Source organism: Anabrus simplex, chromosome 9 (genome assembly GCF_040414725.1).
Source record: "Anabrus simplex isolate iqAnaSimp1 chromosome 9, ASM4041472v1, whole genome shotgun sequence".
Lineage (NCBI taxonomy): Eukaryota > Metazoa > Arthropoda > Insecta > Orthoptera > Tettigoniidae > Anabrus > Anabrus simplex.
This window is the reverse complement of record NC_090273.1, coordinates 140,384,845-140,405,311: the sequence shown is the minus strand read 5'-3', so window position 1 is coordinate 140,405,311 and position 20,467 is coordinate 140,384,845. Positions and strand designations below refer to the sequence as shown.

General features: G+C 36.6%; 1 protein-coding gene across 7 annotated transcripts in view; it reads left to right on the top strand.

Moving 5' to 3' along the window:
* Window positions 1–20,467, top strand: part of LOC136881088 (uncharacterized) — a 525,856-nt gene that overhangs the window by 480,984 nt on the left and 24,405 nt on the right. For 6 of the 7 annotated variants that reach the window (XM_068229307.1, XM_068229302.1, XM_068229304.1 and 3 more), the window contains exons 10-11: window positions 4,683–4,850; window positions 14,269–14,408. In XM_068229307.1, coding sequence (XP_068085408.1) covers window positions 4,683–4,850; window positions 14,269–14,408 — 308 coding nt within the window. The remainder of the gene's footprint in view (window positions 1–4,682; window positions 4,851–14,268; window positions 14,409–20,467) is intronic. The other variant, XM_068229305.1, reaches the window with a different exon arrangement.

The window sequence follows — 20,467 nt, the reverse complement described above, 5'->3', positions numbered from 1 at the left end:
GTGAAAACCGTCAATACGGAATGATTCTAATATCTTGTAATAATAATTGTACTAGTTGTTTCAGAAGTCTCAAATCCTGCATCCTCATGATATGTCCAAAGAATCCCAGTCTCCTCTTACGCATAGTATCTGTAATGGGTTCTAGCTCTTTGTACACGACTTTGTTAGGTATTAACCACCACTGTCCATCTTTCTGGTATTGTTTGTTGATGCAGGTTCTTCCAATCCTCCTTTCAATTTTCTGAAGTCTGTCAGTCTTTGATTGCTTATTCAGGTAAAAGAGTGTTTCTGCTGCATATGTAGCTTCCGGTTTAATAACTGTGTTGTAGTGTTTATTTTTGTATTTATTGATAGACATTTCTTTTTGTAGATATCCCATGTTAATTTTTGTGCTTTAGCTAATCTATAACATACTTTGTATTATTTATATTGAGATTTTTTCATTTAGGTTATGTGTTATTACTTCTAGCCGGCCCCCGTGGTGTAGGGGTAGCGTGCCTGCCTCTTACCCGGAGGCCGTGTGTTCGATTCACGGCCAGGTCAGGGATTTTTACCTGGACCTGAGGGCTGGTTCGAGGTTCACTCAGCCTACGTGATTAGAATTGAGGAGCTATCTGACGGTGAGATAGCGGCCCCGGTCTATAAAGCCAAGAATAACGGCCGAGAGGATTCGTCGTGTTGACCACACGACACCTCGTAATCTGCAGGCTTTCGGGCTGAGCAGCGGTCGCTTGGTAGGCCAAGGCCCTTCAAGGGCTGTAGTGCCATGGGGTTTGGTTTGGTTTGGTTTGGTTTGGTTTGGTTTGGTTATTACTTCTCCAAGATGTTTAAATTGAGTTACTATTTTGATTTTATTACCATTTATGATAACTTCTTTTAGCTGTGTTGGTTTTTGGGGCATAATTTCTGTTTTTTCAAATGATAATAAAAATGTAATATAATTTGTATGTAATTTTTAATATTATAATTATTAATAGAATAAAATTTCTTTTTTTTAAATGTGTACCTCTATACTTGCCAACTTAATTCAAACACGGCATGCAGTTACTGCTCCCTTTTCATGAATTCTTCAATTACTGCACTGTAAAAGACTGTGATCACACATTATTGCATTCCTACATAAAACTTCTAAATAAATGCTTTCACTGAAAACACTGTGCACATCACATAGCAACCGACAAGGACACGAAGACTGCACTAAAAAGAGAGAAAGAAGTGTGGGTTCTCAAATGGAAAATAATGGTGTCTTGTGACGGTCCAGAGCAGGTGGAGCTTTGAACAGCATAAAACTGCAAGTTTTCCCATCCCCTGTTGTCTCTTTTGCCATGGCTTATCCCTGAGACAGCAAGGTTCCCCCAGGCTTTCAGAGGCACTCTGGTCAATCCAAAAACTATGGATATACTTCTCAAATTACATAACAAATATATAAAAAAACCTTAGAGGATGCGGTAGTGATGGGACTATTGAATGAAAACTGCTAAATTATTCTATAGTCGTCAACTACCGTTACAACCAATTGTTTCCATTTGCATCCTGTTTTTTCATTCGGATTGCAAATTCCAATTGTTTCCACTTGTCGGCGCTGAAATCGGTCTCCTCTTTCGCTGTGGAGTAAAGTCGGAGTTGGTACTAGACTCCATACTCTTTGACACAGATCCCTTGACTGGTGTGAATTATGATGTAAATTAAAACTAATAAAGCAAATAATATGTTCAGATTTATTTCCCACTTACAGACTCTGTCTCGAATTTGTATAATGATCAATCAGTATTTTTATTGTGCACTTTATTAATATTCATGTTATAGTTTTTATAAATACTTTCCGTGTACTAACCATGAACCTCTAATAATTAAACATTAACTGAATGGAATGTGTTTCCTTGATTACACTCTCTGGAGCGCTGAGTCATTGCGCCCAAAACCTGTTGAGGTAGGACAATAAACAGCTCAATCTTTATAATGAAGTAGAAATGTGTTTCCTTGAATAGGTATTCTCCTATTGGAGGATAAGAAAAAGTAAAGCTGATAGACTGTTAAAGATGTTAATTTCGTATGTGAAGATAAGACAACAGTCTTCTATAAGTAGCTGTTCAACTGTCTATAGTCGTATTTAACTGGCTTGAAGGAGTGAAAGTCGAATGTGTTAAGATAACACATTCCTACTTCACCACAAAGATTGAGCTGTTTATTGCTCTACCCTTAACAGATTTTGGGCACATTGACTCAGTGCTCCAGAGAGTGTAATCTTGTGAACTTGTGACATGCAGCTTGATACTACTATTTTAACCAAGGACATTCTAATAATTTTATGTTAGACAAACACCTACATTGATACCGGTATCCTCTTTTTACGATTTGTAAGAACAATCAGAATCCTGATTATTCATCTTTCAGGTTTGAGTTTGAGGCTGAAGATGTTGTTAAAATGGATGAAACATGTCCCTTGTAATTTTTTATGATAAGATTTAATTCTTAATTTACTAGATCTCTTTGTATTGAATAGGTGGATATTAGAAATAACACTTGTAACATACTTTGTATTTACGTACACTTCAGTATGGACGTAACATGAGAATTATAACGTGTAGTGTTTGATATCTCGGAAAGTATGCATTTTTGGACCCATCTTTATATACACTTTCTCCCTTCTCTGTATGTGAGGAATAAAACTCTGTTATGCCATGTATTTTTTGAAACATCGTATATATTTGCCACTGTTAAAAATGTCAAACATCTGTTTTCACTTTGAATAATTTACGAAGGTGCTCACAAGTGAATTCACAGTACTTTTATAGGGTGTCAATATCTACCAAGAAAATGGTACTAACTTTGTTATTGAAGTAGAACACGTCAATAGTTTCCGAACCGTACTTGGTCTGGTGATAGTAACAAAATATAAATGTTTTAAAGTCCAAATAATTTCTAGACAACACATGCGATGACAGGAGGAGGAGGAGGAAATGTCAACAATAAATTTTCAAACCCATTCTGACTTCATCTCAAACACCATTCACACGGTACATATTCTCTAACACAGACCTAGACTGTTTTCTATACCCAGCATGACAGGGTGTAATTATTTTCAAAATCTGACAAAAGCTTTGTGAGAACACAAGTGTGCCTACAACTTGATTCGTCACTCGTTTGCTTCATTCCGTTACTCATAATGACCTGTCGTGCTTATGTTCGTGTCGTTCTACATATTACTTGATTTGCCCTTTATAAAGTTAAAGATAAGATTCCATTAAAGATATTTTTGTTGTGAGATAAACAGATTGGAATTTCAACACCACATGAACCTTACTTTTTGTTCCAATTAATTTAAAAGGCAAGTGGTTTTCACTATTGTTGAAAAGGTTTCTGAAATCTGTTTAGTATAGTCAAATACAGTAGAGACAATACGCGACACTTTGGTATTTAGCCTTGTTAAAATGGGGGACAATTCGACGGTGGCGCTCCTAGTGACTTGACCTGAAAAGTCTCACTAAATTCAAATATCAATGGAAATGCATATACGAAAATGGATAAATAAATTACGTCTAGAAAGAAAGTGTTATTGAGATATGAACTTCGAAGTTGCTAAAGCAATTCGGATAAATGAATGAAGAATTATTTAAAAGGTTATTATGTAAAGACTGAAATTAGACATATAAACAAGATGTGAAATGGACTGCTGTGAAATGGCTTGATCTTTCATTTATGCATGACTTTCTTTGCTTTAGCATTCCTGCCTGAACTTTTACGGCTAGATTTGTCTTTTTTCTCATTTAAAAAACATTGTATCATCACATTAAGACACTTGTCAATAAAAATATCGGCACATTCCTTACACATATGATGTAATGAATTAACATTTAAAAGCTGGACAATTTTCCTCTTAACATGAAGCCTACTAACAGAAAGAAAATCTATAAAATCGCGGCTTTAATCTGAGAAGAGGGATAAAAGGAAGACAAGTATGAAAATGTTGTCGATAGTGATGCTTTGAGGAATATTTACGTACAATTAGAGTAAAAATGTAACATACCCTTGGCTGTATAGTCGAGGATTTTTAAAGTCGCTGGCCTGGAAATGATCTAAACAGATCTTATAATTCTTATATAAGCGTGATGTCCCTTCTTTCTTGTACACCTTACCCAAATCACTTCTGTGACAATTCAAAACCCTCAAAACCCACAGATCACACCTACAACACATCAGTATTGAAGGTCAGCTGCTGCACTATACAATAAAATATGCGTATTATATTTTAAGCCAGTTAAAATATGGGTCGAGCAGGTCAGAAGATTATGAAGTTCTATAAAAATCTCTTTGTCACTGGAAGAATATATATGCAAACAATATTACTTACATTTTCTTGTCACGAGGGTAGCAAAAGAAAGACCGCGCATTCTTCTCTATTTCATAGTTACTGCAGCCAAACACAGCACATACCTTTCCCCTCATGTTGAGAGGAGATATCAAGGAATGACACATGCTGCTATTTAATTATGTCAGCCCACTGAAAACGCATAAATAACACCAAACACTTCACACACAAATACATGTGCTCTTATGACAGAATCAGTAGTTCTCAGGTCTACCCGCTAGAGAGAGCTCTAATAGCTGTCCCTCGATATCTCGCTGTGTGTTACGTATTGTCTCTACTGTATTTGGTATAGTGAATACCCTTCCTTTTCCAGGCTGTTATGAGGAGGAGAAGACCGAACCTCTTCCTGCAAAAATTCCTGTTAATAACAACAAAGATGGAATATTTATTACTGTTGGCGCTTTCCTGTCCATCGGTGTCGTTGGAGCTATAGTCTATCTTATAGCTCGAAAACACTTCAAACCAAGACCTGTACGAATGAGTAAGTCAGATTGTTATAGAACATTAGTAGCTAATGTATTTTTACTTTGATTGGTGCATTTCCAGTGTATTGCATTATATTAACATACAGCTTTGCATACTTCCCTGAACATCTTTAATTTTTTAATTACTATTTAAGTTATATTTTGTAAATTTTGTGCAAGTTCTGCTTGCGAGTTTCTGTGTGACCTGTTGTAATTATGATGCCTCACTACTATCATGTCATTTTCAGTATATTTCTCTTGTTTTCATTACAGTAAAACCTGTCCTCAGCAGAAACCCAAGGGGCCAAAATTTTTTGTGCTGTATGCTGGATTTCGGTTCATAAAGGTGGTCAAAAGATAAAATAAAAATCGTAAGTGCAAACCTCCATTAGAGAATCCACCAGTAGATGCAATGATGACACTAATCGCACACTTCTATACACTAACACAAATCTCTTCTTACTTAGAACTTCCTCACAATGTGTAGTACTGGCATTTACTTCTTCCAGAATTGCACACTGGACAAAACTATTCCTCGTAGAACGGTTCTCAATTAAAATGCGGGCATGGCAAATAACGTTGAAAAATGTTGCATCAATATTTGTTAGAGATAAACACTGATTGTCCTTTCATGGCTAATAGAGCATGTCAGTAGGACATCACATTACACGAACCAACTTCTTCATCGCCATCAGTTTCTGTTTTCATTTCTTGTTGGAGGTGATGAGCGGTAAACTCTTCAATTTTTCTAACGCCGCCTTTGTCTCAACTTCTAGATCAATGGCCACATAATCTTCTGCACTGACATTACCATAAAATTACACTTTGAGAAATTGTTGTAGCACATCAGCATTTTCATTTATTATGGTTCCTTCATCAGGATGTGAGACAAGCTTGGTTTTGTAAAAGCACTGACGTATCGTTATCTGGCGACATCCCTTTTACTGCTTCTGCAATCCAGTTACAGCATCAGCACGGAGAGACTTTGTCAGTTTGGTGGCAGAGGTCACGTACTCCATGTTTGCAGCCAACAATGCCATTATCAGTTTTCTGTAATCAACAATTGATGATGCCCTGGTCCATTGGCTGAGTTACACTAGAAGTATTTAGAGGGAATCAAGCAAGCTTAACGTTAGAAAGCTGTATTGCTGGATGGCATGTAGCAGTGTCTAGAAATAGAATTATGGTCCTGGTTTGTTGCTTCATTCTTGACTTGAATGGCATCAAGCATTCTTACATTAAGTATGACATCATCCGTGCCCTCTTATTGGATCTCCAGCTAGACTCCTTAAATCCATGTTTTTGAAGCATCTGGGTTTGTCTGCTTTTCTTACAACTAATGGCTTTTCAAGATTCTCAGAAAGAAAACCTTATAGAAAATTGTCAATCCCTCTTTAGAAAGTTTCCCTCCTGTACATCTTTCTCCTTTCGGAGATAATGTTTTGCTAGGTAGTGCTCAGAGAAATAGACCGGTTTCATCACCATTAGCTAAGTTCCAGGATTCATAGCATTTAATTAGAGAGCCGATTTTTTAAGTCTAATGCCCCTTCAGCGACATCTCTAGCCTCTCTGCAGATCTCCTTCAGCACTATCTGATGCCTTTTAAAACTTTCCAAGACCCACTGGAACGGTAAAAGCTTCCTTAAATGCCCCTTCATTTCATCTTACGCTGGTTAATAGAGCAAACGCCTGAAAAGTCATTCATCTAATTTTTTATCTGATTTTTGATATGCTCTATTGGTGGAAAAATATGTAATGCCCTCCATGGGAACTTAGAATTTCCATTCGAAAAGCTTCCTTTCCGAGCAACATCTCTTGCATGGTTTTGTAGCACTCTCCTTGATACAGGGAAATTTCTTGCTCTTGCACTAACAAACCATTCCCAAACAATTTTATTTCCTCATTTCCCAGTTACTCTGAACTTTCGTTTCACTGCTCTGTTTCCCCTTAACCACTCTTCATTTAAATCCGCCTTTTCCTTAAGAATGTCTTAGACTTGCGTTTTTCCAGTCTTAAACCTTGCTATGATTTGCTTAAAAGATTATTTGTCTCTCTCACTAGCTTCTAAAACCTTAATTTTATGTTCAAATCTAAAACCACGCGTTTCCTACCACCACTTTAAAATTTACATTGTAACTACAGCACACAGGTCCGCGATTGCTAATTGTAAACAGCTCTGTATTATTAAGCATGTAGTGCCCCCACCCTCCCAAATTCCTGCGTTCCTTAATCAACAACTCATTAGTGTTGCACTCGCATGGTGATGAAATTAGATGGGGGATGGAGGAGGCCCCTAAGTTTTGTGCCTCAAGTTTCGGTCATTCTGCATTCGTACAGTAAAGGATGTCCAAATCATACAGAATATCCCTGTCGTGGTCTGCAGATAGAGTTGCCGCCTTACAGCCAGACTGTCTGATTTCCTTTCCAGGCTAAATGCTATCTCAGCCATCTTAGATCCATTCTGAATACACATGTACTGAAGTGAGTTAGGAAGGAAATATATTTTTCTGCGTTATTGTCCCAAATTTCCTTCGTTCCCACTTCAGACAAATTACGCTAAATACAGGTAAACTTGCATGAATATTAAACCTTAATTCTCGGTACCAGGAAAATTTACTGATATGGACAGTTTTCCAGTTCATAAAGGTTCTGCTAAAGGCAGGTTTTATTGTATCTATTTATTTATTATTCCTGTCTTTTTGTTATCATACAATTTATTTTGTTGTAATTTCATGTAATATTTTGTGTTTTATTATTATTATTGTTATTATTATTATTATTATTATTATTGTTGTTGTTGTTGTTGTTGTTGTTGTTGTTGTTGTTGTTGTTGTTGTTGTTGTTGTTGTTATTATTATTATTATTATTATTATTATTATAACACACATATAAATTAATGACCTGGAAATGCCCTAATGTTAAACTGGGTGAGTTTCAGATAGACCACGTAGCAATCGATAAAAAATACCATAGAGAAATTTATAATGTCAAAGTCTTTCGTGGGGTGGACATCGATTCTGATCATTATATTTCAAAGATTAAAATCAAGTTAACCCCAAGAAAACATCACAAACCATCTAAATTCACTAGAAGGAGGAAATATGACCCCAGCTACTTAATAAATAATGCTGTGTATACAGAGAGATCCAAAACACCTCTAAGCGACAAACTGGAAACGATTATTGACATACTAAAAAATATTGCCGAAGAAATTGCTCCTATGAAAAGGAGAAAGAAACACGCCTGGTGGAATGAGGAATGTGATATGGCAATACAGAAAAGACACAAAGCGTGGCTAAATGACCAGCAAAAGAAAACGGCACAATCTCGAGATGAACTAACTATTGCTAGAAGACAAACGGCTAAAGAACTTAGAAGAATCGAAAGAGACCATCAAAAAGAAAACGTAACTAACATAGATGAATCATTCAAACAACATAAGACATGAGACTATTACAGGACATTTAAACAATATCAATCAGTGTATACTCCACCTACACTCACAATGAGAAATAAACAAGGACAACTAGCTCACGAATGCCAAAATTCTAGCTGATTACTTCAAAGAATTACTAAATGCTGAAGACCCAAAAAAATTCCTAGAATTTTCACCTGATCCAAAAAATAAAGCACACTTATACAAAGTTATTCCACCAGACTTCCATGAGGTACTTCAAGCGATTAATTGGCTCAAGAATTATAAAGCTGCAGGAGAAAATCAAGTGGTTGCAGAGCTGTGAAAGAATGCAAATAACCAAACACTTCAAAACCTACACAAACACATCATAGACATATGGAACTCTGAAAAAATGCCTGAAGAATGGAATACAGCTATAATTCATCCAATATACAAAAAGGGGGATAGACTGGATCCAAATAATTACCGAGGGATCTCTCTACTTGATATCACATATAAGATCCTGACTAGAATTATCTTCACGAGGATTCAAGAACAGCTCAACCAAAAACTTGGAGAGTATCGGGGGGATTTCGACCTGGAAGAAGTTGTCCTGACCAAATCGTTAGTCTTAAGTGGATTATGAACCATCAAAGAATGAAAAACAGAAAGCTAGTTATCACTTTTGTTGACTTCAAGAAAGCGTATGACAATATTCTTCATGAGTCATTACTTAAAATCCTTAAAGATTTTGGGTTACACCAGAAACTCACTAATCTCGTTGGTGTTACCCTCAAGAACACTAGAGCAAAAGTTAAATTCCGAGGAGAGTTGTCTGAATCATTTGAAATCCGGACTGGTCTTCGAGAGGGTGATGGTCTCTCACCAATACTGTTTAATTGTGCATTGGAGAAAGTCGTGCGAGAATGGTCTAAGAAATGTCAGCCAAACATCAAGATTGGCAAAAATATCAAACTCAATTATCTAGCATTTGCAGATGACCTTGCGATACTTGCAAGTAGTGTGGAAGAGGCTAAACTCCAAATTGAAGAATTAGAACGAATAGCAGCAAAAATTGGATTACAAATCTCCTTTGAAAAGACGGAAATGATGCCATCCTTCAAAGTGGAAACATCACCTATCACACTGACTAATAACAAACAAATTAAAGTTGTTAATAAATTTAAATATCTTGGAGAGATTATAACTTGGAACTTAAAAGAGAAAATATCAGTTGAAAATAGAATTACCAAATTAAAACAAGCAGAACACATTACTCGGCCAACCTACAAGAAGAAATCTCTCTCGATAAATGCAAAATTTAAACAATACAACTCCGTTATTAAGCCTGAAGCAACCTATGCTAGTGAAACCTTATTCAATTTGAATACGAAATTAACTACAGATAAATTACAGAAAATAGGTAGACGAATCATTAGAATAATTCTAAACAAAAAACACCAACTAGATGGACAATGGCGATTACTACCTAACTTCATTAGGTATACCAGGAGACTGAGTCTGTAATAGATAAATGCGGAAAAGAATAGTTGCTTTTTTCTGTCACATATCACGACTACCAGAGACTAGGATACTCAAACATTTATTCAACTACTTTTGGAAAAGTAAAACTAAAAATCACTGGTTCAAAGAAGTCCAAGAAGATTTAATGAATTAGGCTTGACAATTCAACAAATTGAAAACATAGAAGAGAAGAGGATCCTGACAAATAACGATGTGAGACTTAAACTGAAGACCTATACACGCAAACAGTACAACATAACTGACGGAGAACGGGCAGCCAGGTCAGAGAGAATGAAACATTTCTGGGAACAAAAGAAGAAACATCAACCAAATTTGTAACCAATATTCATGAGACTTGACTGTAGGCTATATTGATTTCAGTGCTCCAATGTGGGCGTAAAATAAATTTTTTTAAAACACACATATTTATGTTAATTGTAGTCGTATGCGTAACCCTTACCCTTCTGCTTACTATACTGCAGGGGGAAAGAAAACATGCAACATCCTCGAGGACTGTGTTCAGTGGCACCAGGGTACGATATGTGCATACTGAGGGGTTGTTGTGTTCGTGATTTATTTGTCACAGACATCGGCGATCAGATGGCACTCCGTTTTGACTCTGCAGGCAGTAACTTTGGTGAGGTTAGAGGTGAACAGTATTTGCAACATTCATTCTAGGGTACAACCGTGCCCCGCCAATGAGTACGGGCTTCTGTTGAACAACTGCAGCCATTTGATCAAGGTCACATTGTGGGCCTACGGGAAGCTGGATGGAGGTATCGACGGATTGCTGACATGTTAGGCACAATGAATCGATGGTGTGTCGCTGCTTTCAGCAGTGGTCTGTGGAACATTCCCACACCCGTAAACCAGGCTTTGGGCGTCCACGTAGTACAAATGCACGTCAAGATCGCATTGTGCGAGCAGCGGTGGCCGATTGAACATCATGCAGAAACGAACTCCGGTCACATGTTGCACGTGCTGTGTCGCCAAGGACCATTGGGTTCCATCTGCTTGCAGCAGCGTTACAAACATGTGTGCCTCTGGCCAGGCTACCACGGACACCACGACACGGCAACACCACCAAGCACGGCTACTCTGGTGTTGTGAAAGAGTCTACTGGTGAGGGGAATGGCGTTCTGTTGTCTTCAGTGACAAAAGTAGGTTCTGTCTGTATGCATGTGATAGACGTACACGTGTACAGCATAGACCTGGTGAACGGCTATTCCAGAGTGCATTCGCCCACAACACCCAGGTCATGGTGCGAGGGGCCATCAGTTACAACTCGCGGTCACAGTTGGTATTTCTGCAGGGTAATGTAACCAGTGCCCGCTACATTGTACAGGTTGTTGCCCCATCTTACTGCCATTTCTTCAACAGGAAGGTGATTTCAATGGTATTTAAATAATATATTATTCTGGTCCACCTTTTCAATACAAATTGTACAATGTTTTAAATTACATATACGTTCAGGGACTAGTTTCGACCTAACAGTAGGTCATCATCAGCCTGAAGCAAATCAAACACAAATGTATCAAAGAAATTAAGCAATGTAAAGACACAAAGGTCTTAAAAATGTACATACCATGTAAGATATTAAGATAAGAATTTGAGAGATGTGCTGCACTACGTTAAAAGATAGCTCTATGGTAGAGATTCATAAAAAATCCAGTGCGCCGTACAACATTACAAAAGTTTAAGAAAGATCCTTAAATTGCTGGTCAAGGATTTCAATATAAGCTGGCTCCTTAAAGATGCTGCTTTCCATTCAAAGATCAGCTGAGCCAAAGTCACGCTGTCTTCTCAAGATATTCATAAATTCAATACGTATGGATGCGAAGCATGATGTTAGAAAGTCTCTTCTGTTTTTAGAATCTTGAAGGATGAAGATTGTTGCGCGTGAAGGCTTAATACATAATAGTAAATAAAGATGGTTGGATTTCGCAGTACAATGCAGACCGTACAGTTGACATTGAATAAATGACAGCTAAGATAGAAAGTTACGTTAGAGGGAAAAATATACATAAATGAAATATGCCATATGGAAATTTCTTCATGGTGTAACAAGCTGAGCGGAGCTGGAAATGAAGCGTGAATGAGGAGTGGAGTGGGTGAGGTTCAAACGAAGTCTTGTGAAGTAGGTGCGGGGAGAAAGAGAGGAGAGAGAAGGGAAACAGAAAGAGAAGGGGGGGAGGTATGGGGGAGATTGTCAAGGCGGGGCTGAGGGATACAGGAATACAGAAGGTTGCCTAAGTAAAGTACTGTAAATAGAACGAAAAATCAGACTTTAACTATTTGATTTTGTGTTTCTGAAAATATGAATGAGCAGCTCAAATAGAATATTCAGTTTTTTGGAAATGTCATTAAGATTGTAATTTGGATTAAAATATTGGTCCAAATGTATAAAGCAGTTCTCTGCTATGTTAAGGAGAGGTCCTTTATTCATAATTGACCCACACATAAATTTAATGATCTTTCTTAAACTTTTTTAATGTTGTACAGCACACCGTTTTTTATGATTCTCTACCATAGAGCTATTTTTTAACGTAGTGCAACACATCTCTCAAATTCTTATCTTAATATCTTACATGGTATATACATTTTTAAGACCTTTGTGTGTTTACATTGTTTAATTTCTTTGATACATTTGTGTTTGATTTGCTTTAGGCTGATGATGACCTACTGTTAGGTCGAAACTAGTCCCTGAACGTATATGTAATTTAAAACATTGTACAATTTGTATTGAAAAGGTGGACCAGAATAATATATTATTTAAATACTATTATAATCACAGTTCAATGCGGACCTGTCATATTGAAATTTATTTCTTTAAATTAAGGAAAATGATTTACTTTTTCACCAGGACAATGCACGTCCACTTACAGCTGCTGCGATGCAGTGTGCTCGACATGGTGTACAACTGCCCTGGCCAGCAAGATCACCAGATCTCTTGCCAATTGAACACATATGGGATATGATGAAGCGGGAAATGCATTCTCCAGAGCCTGCGAGAGCCATTGTCAACTTGCATCAAAAGGTGCAAGATGCTTGGGACAACCTATCGCAGGATGCCATTCGGCACCTTTATGATCGTTTGCATGTGCAAATACATGCCTGCATTGCTGCCAGTAGGGGGTGCACTGTGTATGGATGCGACTCTATGGGCACCCTTTACTGACATGTGTTTCATTTGGTCTGAATTTGTAATCATATACTCCTGCAGTGATGAACTAAGCTCACTGGACAAAAAATTAGTCACCCGAGTGCGCATGCACAGGTGGATCGTTAAGCCCGTACAGATAGTACAGCGAACGAATCCCATGCTCAATCGCACACGTGGCTACGAAACACAATATCAGAATTATGGTCAGAAAAAGATCCTGACTGAGAGGGACCAGAGACGCGTTTCATGGCTTGTGAATCAAAATCGCTTCCAAACCTGACAGGAATTGCTGCAGTCACTGAATGAATGTCCATCCCAACCTGTTAGCAAGAGAACATTGCAATGGAAACTGCATGCAATGAACATTTGGAGTCGGCCAAGAGGCCATAAAGTTGTGCATCTTCTATGCGCTAGAAATCATCGAATGTGGGCAGTAGCTGACTAACAGAACGTAATGTGGTCTGAATGAATCACATTTTTGCCTGTATTCGAATGACGCACGTCGTCATGTCCACCGAAGGCCAAATGAAGCATTGCATCCTGGATGTGTGCAAGGTCAGGTTCAAGCCGGAGGTGGGTTTCCGATGTTTTGGGGGTCGTTTTCGTATCGTGGATTGGGCCCGCTCCCTGAGGTGACCACTGACATGAACCAGCGTGTTTATGATGGATGATCAAGTGTTGCCTTTCAGTCAATATCTGCTATCGATACCCCGATTATTCAAGATGGCAACAGCAAAAAGTTCATCAGGCTGGACACATACGTACATCTCGATTGGCCTGCGAAATCACCTGACTTGAAACCCATTGAAAATCTGTGGGACGTGTTGGAACCGCTGGTAAAATGCCAACATCAGCATCCCCGCAATTTGTTGGAACTGCGCAATAAAATCCTCAGCATGTGGCTTCACCTCAATGTGATGTACCTGCACAACCTTGTGGACACGCTTCTTAACCGAATCCAGGCAATTATCAAGTCCAGAGGTGGCGTTACATGGTATTAAATGATGCTTGTAATGATTTCTCCAGGGGTGACTATTATTTTGTCCTGTGAGCTCACCTGTCACATCACTTGTGAATAAAATAACCTTATCCTTGAAGATGTTGCATGTTTTTTTTTCCAGCAGTGTATTATAATTATAATGATGTTTGCAGTGTGATCATTTGTATTTTTAACTAATTCTTTGAACATGATGTTGATATGAAAAATCGTACTGAGAAAGATCTTATAAAAGGTGATACACAAATTACAAAAGTATTGACTGGCAGATTAACTGTTCAGCTTTATTAAGATTATAAATTTAATGAATGGGAAACTCTATGTGAGCTTATCATTTTATTGATAATTTTAAAGTTTCAGTCATGGATTCAGTGATGTCAGCAGTACAGCCTTCAAATCCACAAGTGTTGCTTCTGTATGCCCAAGATTGCAAGGAATTCATGCAGCTCATGACAACATTTCGACACTTGCTCACCAACGTGGGTCACTGCAAGGTACATATGTTCAAGTATGCCTCATCTTAACAGAAGTTATACCATGTGAATTTGAAATAGGTTTGGAATCTTTTACATGAGACTGAAGAAGTTGTCCTCTTTAGAAAGTGTAGTGATATTACCCAACAGACTCGGTAGATTTGCACACGTATTTTTAATGTGTCTCAAGTTGTAAAAATACGAGGTAGGATCTAAAAGAATACTTAGGGCTGGTTTACACGGGTAGAGTAGCGAGGCGAGTAGAGTGGATAGTAGAGCTACTAGCATCGTGTAAACGACCAGGATAGTAGCAAGTAGAGTAGAGTAGTTAGTAGGCAGTAGAGTAGAGTGGGTTTCCGCTGCGGTAAAGTAACTCTACCACTATCCTTCCCCCTCCACCGGAACCGAGCTCCGAGAGCTGGCGGAGAAGTCCGAGGACGCTCGATTTTTCAGCCGGCGCATCATTCGACTGCTGTATTTGCATGTGTGTACAGACGGTGGTATTACGTGGAGCGTTTATTTGGCGGCAAAATGAAGTGGACGGAAGAAGAAACTTGCAAATTTGTGGAGTTCTACAGCGAAAAAGAATGTTTATGGAAAATAAACAGCGTTACTTATAGAAATAAGAATATGAGATGGGCGGCGGAAGAGGACTTGATTGCGAAAATGGGTAAAGAGGGTTTTGGGTTAACGGAACTGAAATAGAAAATAAAAAATTTACGATGTACATACAATCAAGAACTCATGAAAATACGAAGATCCAAGAAGTCTGGAGTCTACACATAAAATATAAACAAGTGTCAGCTGGATTTTCACTTAATATGAAGATTTTTCAAGTTTCAGTGTTACACAGCGTGTTCATCATGTGTCTCGACATGTTTAAGTTAGTTCAACAATGATAAAGGTGTTTTAATTTATTCCACCTATTCAATACTTATATTATCACGTATAGTTGTTACATAATTAAATTCTTAGTTACATGGGACATGTTTCGCCCTCAATTAAGGGCATCTTCAGCCTAAATACAATAATCAAAAATACAACTAAATTAAAAGTGGACGTTAAATACAATCATCAAAAATACAACTAAAATAAAAAGTGGAAGTTAAAAGTTTAGTCTGTTCTTAAAATTCAGAACAATAAAATTGTGAAAAATGATAAAATAAAAAGATGCTAATGGAAAACTGTCTTATGATTAAACTATAATCTTGTCAGAGACTAAAACTTCTATTAAAATTCGAATTAAAACAGTTCATATAAAATATTGGAAAATCAAAGTGGTAGTAATAAAAAGCCAACGACATGAGGGCGTGTACACAAGCATAAACTTGATTGTCATGAATACAATCTTTTCAAGGCCATTGATGAAATTCGTAGTAAGTAAGGCAGAAGCATCTATTGAAAAATTGTAAGAGGCCGTTAGCACCGGTAGGTAATAAAATGGCTGAATCCTTGCCAGAAAATGTCAACAGATGCAGAAATAAGTTTTCTGTAAGAAAAGGAAAAGAAGAAATAAGAAATTGAACGTAAGGAGAGAATTCAGTCTTACATAATTTTGAAACAGATGAGGACTTACATGTAAGTGGAAGTTGTTATTTCTTAACTACTGTTGAGTTGGTTGCTGCCCGTCTGTTGGCTCTAAGTCTGGTGTTATAACTGTGCTGCAGAGGCGGTAGCGAACTCGGAGGGGAAGGAATAGGGGAGTGCGGAAGGGAGGAGAGGATGGGTGGAGTCAAATGTGACGAGGCTGACAAAGGGGCGGAGTCAACTGCATTGCTGGAAGTAGGCCTAATATCTGTAGGTATGGGAGGAGTATTAGGGTTTGAAGAATTAAATATATTAGGTATCCTAAATTTATTCGAACTAACCGACTTTAATAATTTCGGCATTAATTCATGTAACATACTTTTATTGTCCGTGGTTTCATTGAGATTCTTTTGCTTATTGTACGTCTGATCTAAATAGATGTATAAACTTTCTAATGTGACAGCCAACCAGGCAAAATGTAGATTAAATAAGTTTTTCAATCTGAAAATGAAGATTTGTAAGTTAGGAAAAGATTTAGCTTTTCTTAAACAATGTCTGAGACTAAAACTTGTACCTACTTTTCTAAAATCAACACAACGTAAGAACATAAGCAATCCAAGCCATAATGTAACCCAAAATAAGGTAAATGAATTATGGCTTAAAAATGAAATCAAGGCATATTACAGGAAGAAGTCCAAATTGAATTTGCAATTATATAACGTTCACTTAGCGGTGACACAGGATTTAGCCCCATTAGAATGGCAGTCTTTTTATCAACACATGGAACACAAATTAACATACGCACTTAGTAAGAAACAGGATACATTGAATAAGAAATTGAATCATTTAATAGACACACAAATACGTCGTAGTAAACAAACGAAACAAGAACAAATTAAGGGCCCATCGGACAATGTCACTCCCACGGTAGTTAACTTGACCAAGGTAAAATTTACGGAAGGAGAGAATGACCTACTTAAAAGGGGTCCAAAATACAATTGGCCTAATAAAGATAGAGAAATAGATATCATTAACACAGTTGCAGAAGCGGAGGCGAACATATCAAAACTCCCACGCGATGTACAAGATGAAGTAAGATTGGAGTTAAAGAAGAAATTACCCAGACTGGCTAAAGAAATTTATTCCAATTTTGATCCCAAACAACAGAAAACAATAAAAAACATGAAATCGAAAATTGAAGATAACAGTATTATAGTAACCAAGGCTGACAAGGGGGGTGCGATCGTTTTGATGGATAAAGATACATATATCAAAAAAACTGAAGATTTTTTTGATAATAATAAATACACATTAGTAACAAAAAATCCGCTAACTAAAATTCAACGCAACTTAAAAGCCTTACTTAAAAGATCCACATCTCTCTTTACTGAACAAGAACAATTAAAACTTGTCAATATGAATCCTAGGCTCCCGGAAACTAGAGCTATGCCCAAAATACATAAAAAAGATATTCCGATTCGTCCGATTATCAATTGCCGTAATTCTCCCACGTATAAAGTCTCCAAATACATTCACAATTTTTTGAAAAGACATTACACTTTTAATAATAAACAACCATTAAGAAATTCTATTGACTTGTGTGACATTTTGCTTGGATTTGGCGTACTTCCAAACCAGATGATGTGTTCGTATGACGTAGTGAATATGTTCCCGAATATTCCGACAGATAAAACTGTTAATATCATTCATGATAATATTTGTAAACACAGTAATCTTAGTAAAATGGAAGTAGAAGAATTCACTAGATTGTTAAAGTTCGTATTAGACAATAACTACTTCACATTTAACAATAATATTTATAAACAGAATGGATTAGCAATGGGTGACCCAATATCGGGCATCCTTGCCGACATATTTATGGATTCAATCGAACACAATGAAATAATAGCAAAAATTAAAGGAATAGATTTATGGTTGAGATATGTAGATGATACATTTGTAATCATAAACAAAGATGTCACTAATAGTCAAGAAATCTTAAATAAATTAAATGAAATCGAACCTAATTTGAAATTCACGAAAGAGGACGAAGTCGATAACTCATTGAATTTTCTAGATATAACAGTTACGCATAAGGTTAACACTTTTGATTTCCAAATATTTAGAAAACCGACACAATCATCTACAACTATAAACAATTCCTCTTTACACCCGAGTTCACATAAACAAGCATCTTTTCACAGTCTAATTTATAGAGCATTTAGAATCCCTCTATCTCCCATGAATTTGAAGAAAGAATTGAATTATATTAGATACCTCGCTAAACAAAATGGTTTCAAAATAGAAATGATCAACAAATTAATCAATAAAATTAAGAACAAATTATCTACGAATCTGATACCAGAAAAGACCAAAAAAACTGAGTATGCTACATTCACTTTTAATAATCCAGCTATACACCAGATTACTAGCGTATTCAAGAAACATAATTTTAATATAGCTTTTAAAACTACTAATACTAACCAGTCCATATTCTTTAATCATAAAAAAGTTAATTATGATAAGAATCGTTATTTAGGATCGGGAGTATACAGACTTAAATGTACTCAGTGTAATTTTTCATATGTTGGACAGACTGGGAGAAATTTTATGACAAGATACATGGAACATGTTAACGCGGAAAAACATAGGAAATACTCAGCGATGAGTTTCCATATGAGGGAGACTGGCCACAGATTTGAATCCATAGAGAAAGACTGAACGATAATTAGAAACATACAAAAAGGAAGAATGCTGAATGAATTAGAAAGTTTATACATCTATTTAGATCAGACGTACAATAAGCAAAAGAATCTCAATGAAACCACGGACAATAAAAGTATGTTACATGAATTAATGCCGAAATTATTAAAGTCAGTTAGTTCGAATAAATTTAGGATACCTAATATATTTAATTCTTCAAACCCTAATACTCCTCCCATACCTACAGATATTAGGCCTACTTCCAGCAATGCAGTTGACTCCGCCCCTTTGTCAGCCTCGTCACATTTGACTCCACCCATCCTCTCCTCCCTTCCGCACTCCCCTATTCCTTCCCCTCCGAGTTCGCTACCGCCTCTGCAGCACAGTTATAACACCAGACTTAGAGCCAACAGACGGGCAGCAACCAACTCAACAGTAGTTAAGAAATAACAACTTCCACTTACATGTAAGTCCTCATCTGTTTCAAAATTATGTAAGACTGAATTCTCTCCTTACGTTCAATTTCTTATTTCTTCTTTTCCTTTTCTTACAGAAAACTTATTTCTGCATCTGTTGACATTTTCTGGCAAGGATTCAGCCATTTTATTACCTACCGGTGCTAACGGCCTCTTACAATTTTTCAATAGATGCTTCTGCCTTACTTACTACGAATTTCATCAACGGCCTTGAAAAGATTGTATTCATGACAATCAAGTTTATGCTTGTGTACACGCCCTCATGTCGTTGGCTTTTTATTACTACCACTTTGATTTTCCAATATTTTATATGAACTGTTTTAATTCGAATTTTAATAGAAGTTTTAGTCTCTGACAAGATTATAGTTTAATCATAAGACAGTTTTCCATTAGCATCTTTTTATTTTATCATTTTTCACAATTTTATTGTTCTGAATTTTAAGAACAGACTAAACTTTTAACTTCCACTTTTTATTTTAGTTGTATTTTTGATGATTGTATTTAACGTCCACTTTTAATTTAGTTGTATTTTTGATTATTGTATTTAGGCTGAAGATGCCCTTAATTGAGGGCGAAACATGTCCCATGTAACTAAGAATTTAATTATGTAACAACTATACGTGATAATATAAGTATTGAATAGGTGGAATAAATTAAAACACCTTTATCATTGTTGAACTGTTAAATTATCAATACGGACCTAAAATGAGGTTTATAACATGTAATGTTTAAGTTAGGCAATACAATGGTGCAGGACTGTGTACATTAATCATATTAATAACATACATAGGGATCTTCTACATATCACTTGCCACTGCCGTTAATTTTCAGCAATAACAGTAATTTCCCCAACAAATTGAATAGTTTCCATATGTTGTTTGGAATATCCAAAATAATTATTGTTTACAGTACAGTGTCAGATCTTAAAAAAATTAAATAGATCAATAATTGGGATATTTATGGCGAAGAAGCTACTGCAAATTAGGCCTACGCCAGCGTAATTTACAGTGTACTTATGGCCGGTTACGTCTCAAAACTCACGTGCGAAAATTAGTAGCAAATGGTATCAAAACTCACAACTGCAAACTAATAGCTAAATTAATATTCCAATGAGTCTCAAAATTCACGACTCCGGATAGCAGGTGCCTGCGATGACGGCAGGAGGGGTGAGGTGCGCGGTGACTCACTCACCAGGCCTCTCCTGAGGCCACAATACCATTAACATTAAATTTATATCAAAAGGAAAAATACGTTATATTACCTTTAAGACCACAGAATTTTTTTTTGATATAATAATAATAATAATAATAATAATAATAATAATAATAATAATAATAATAATAATAATAATGTTGCATCCGGGAGATAGTAGGT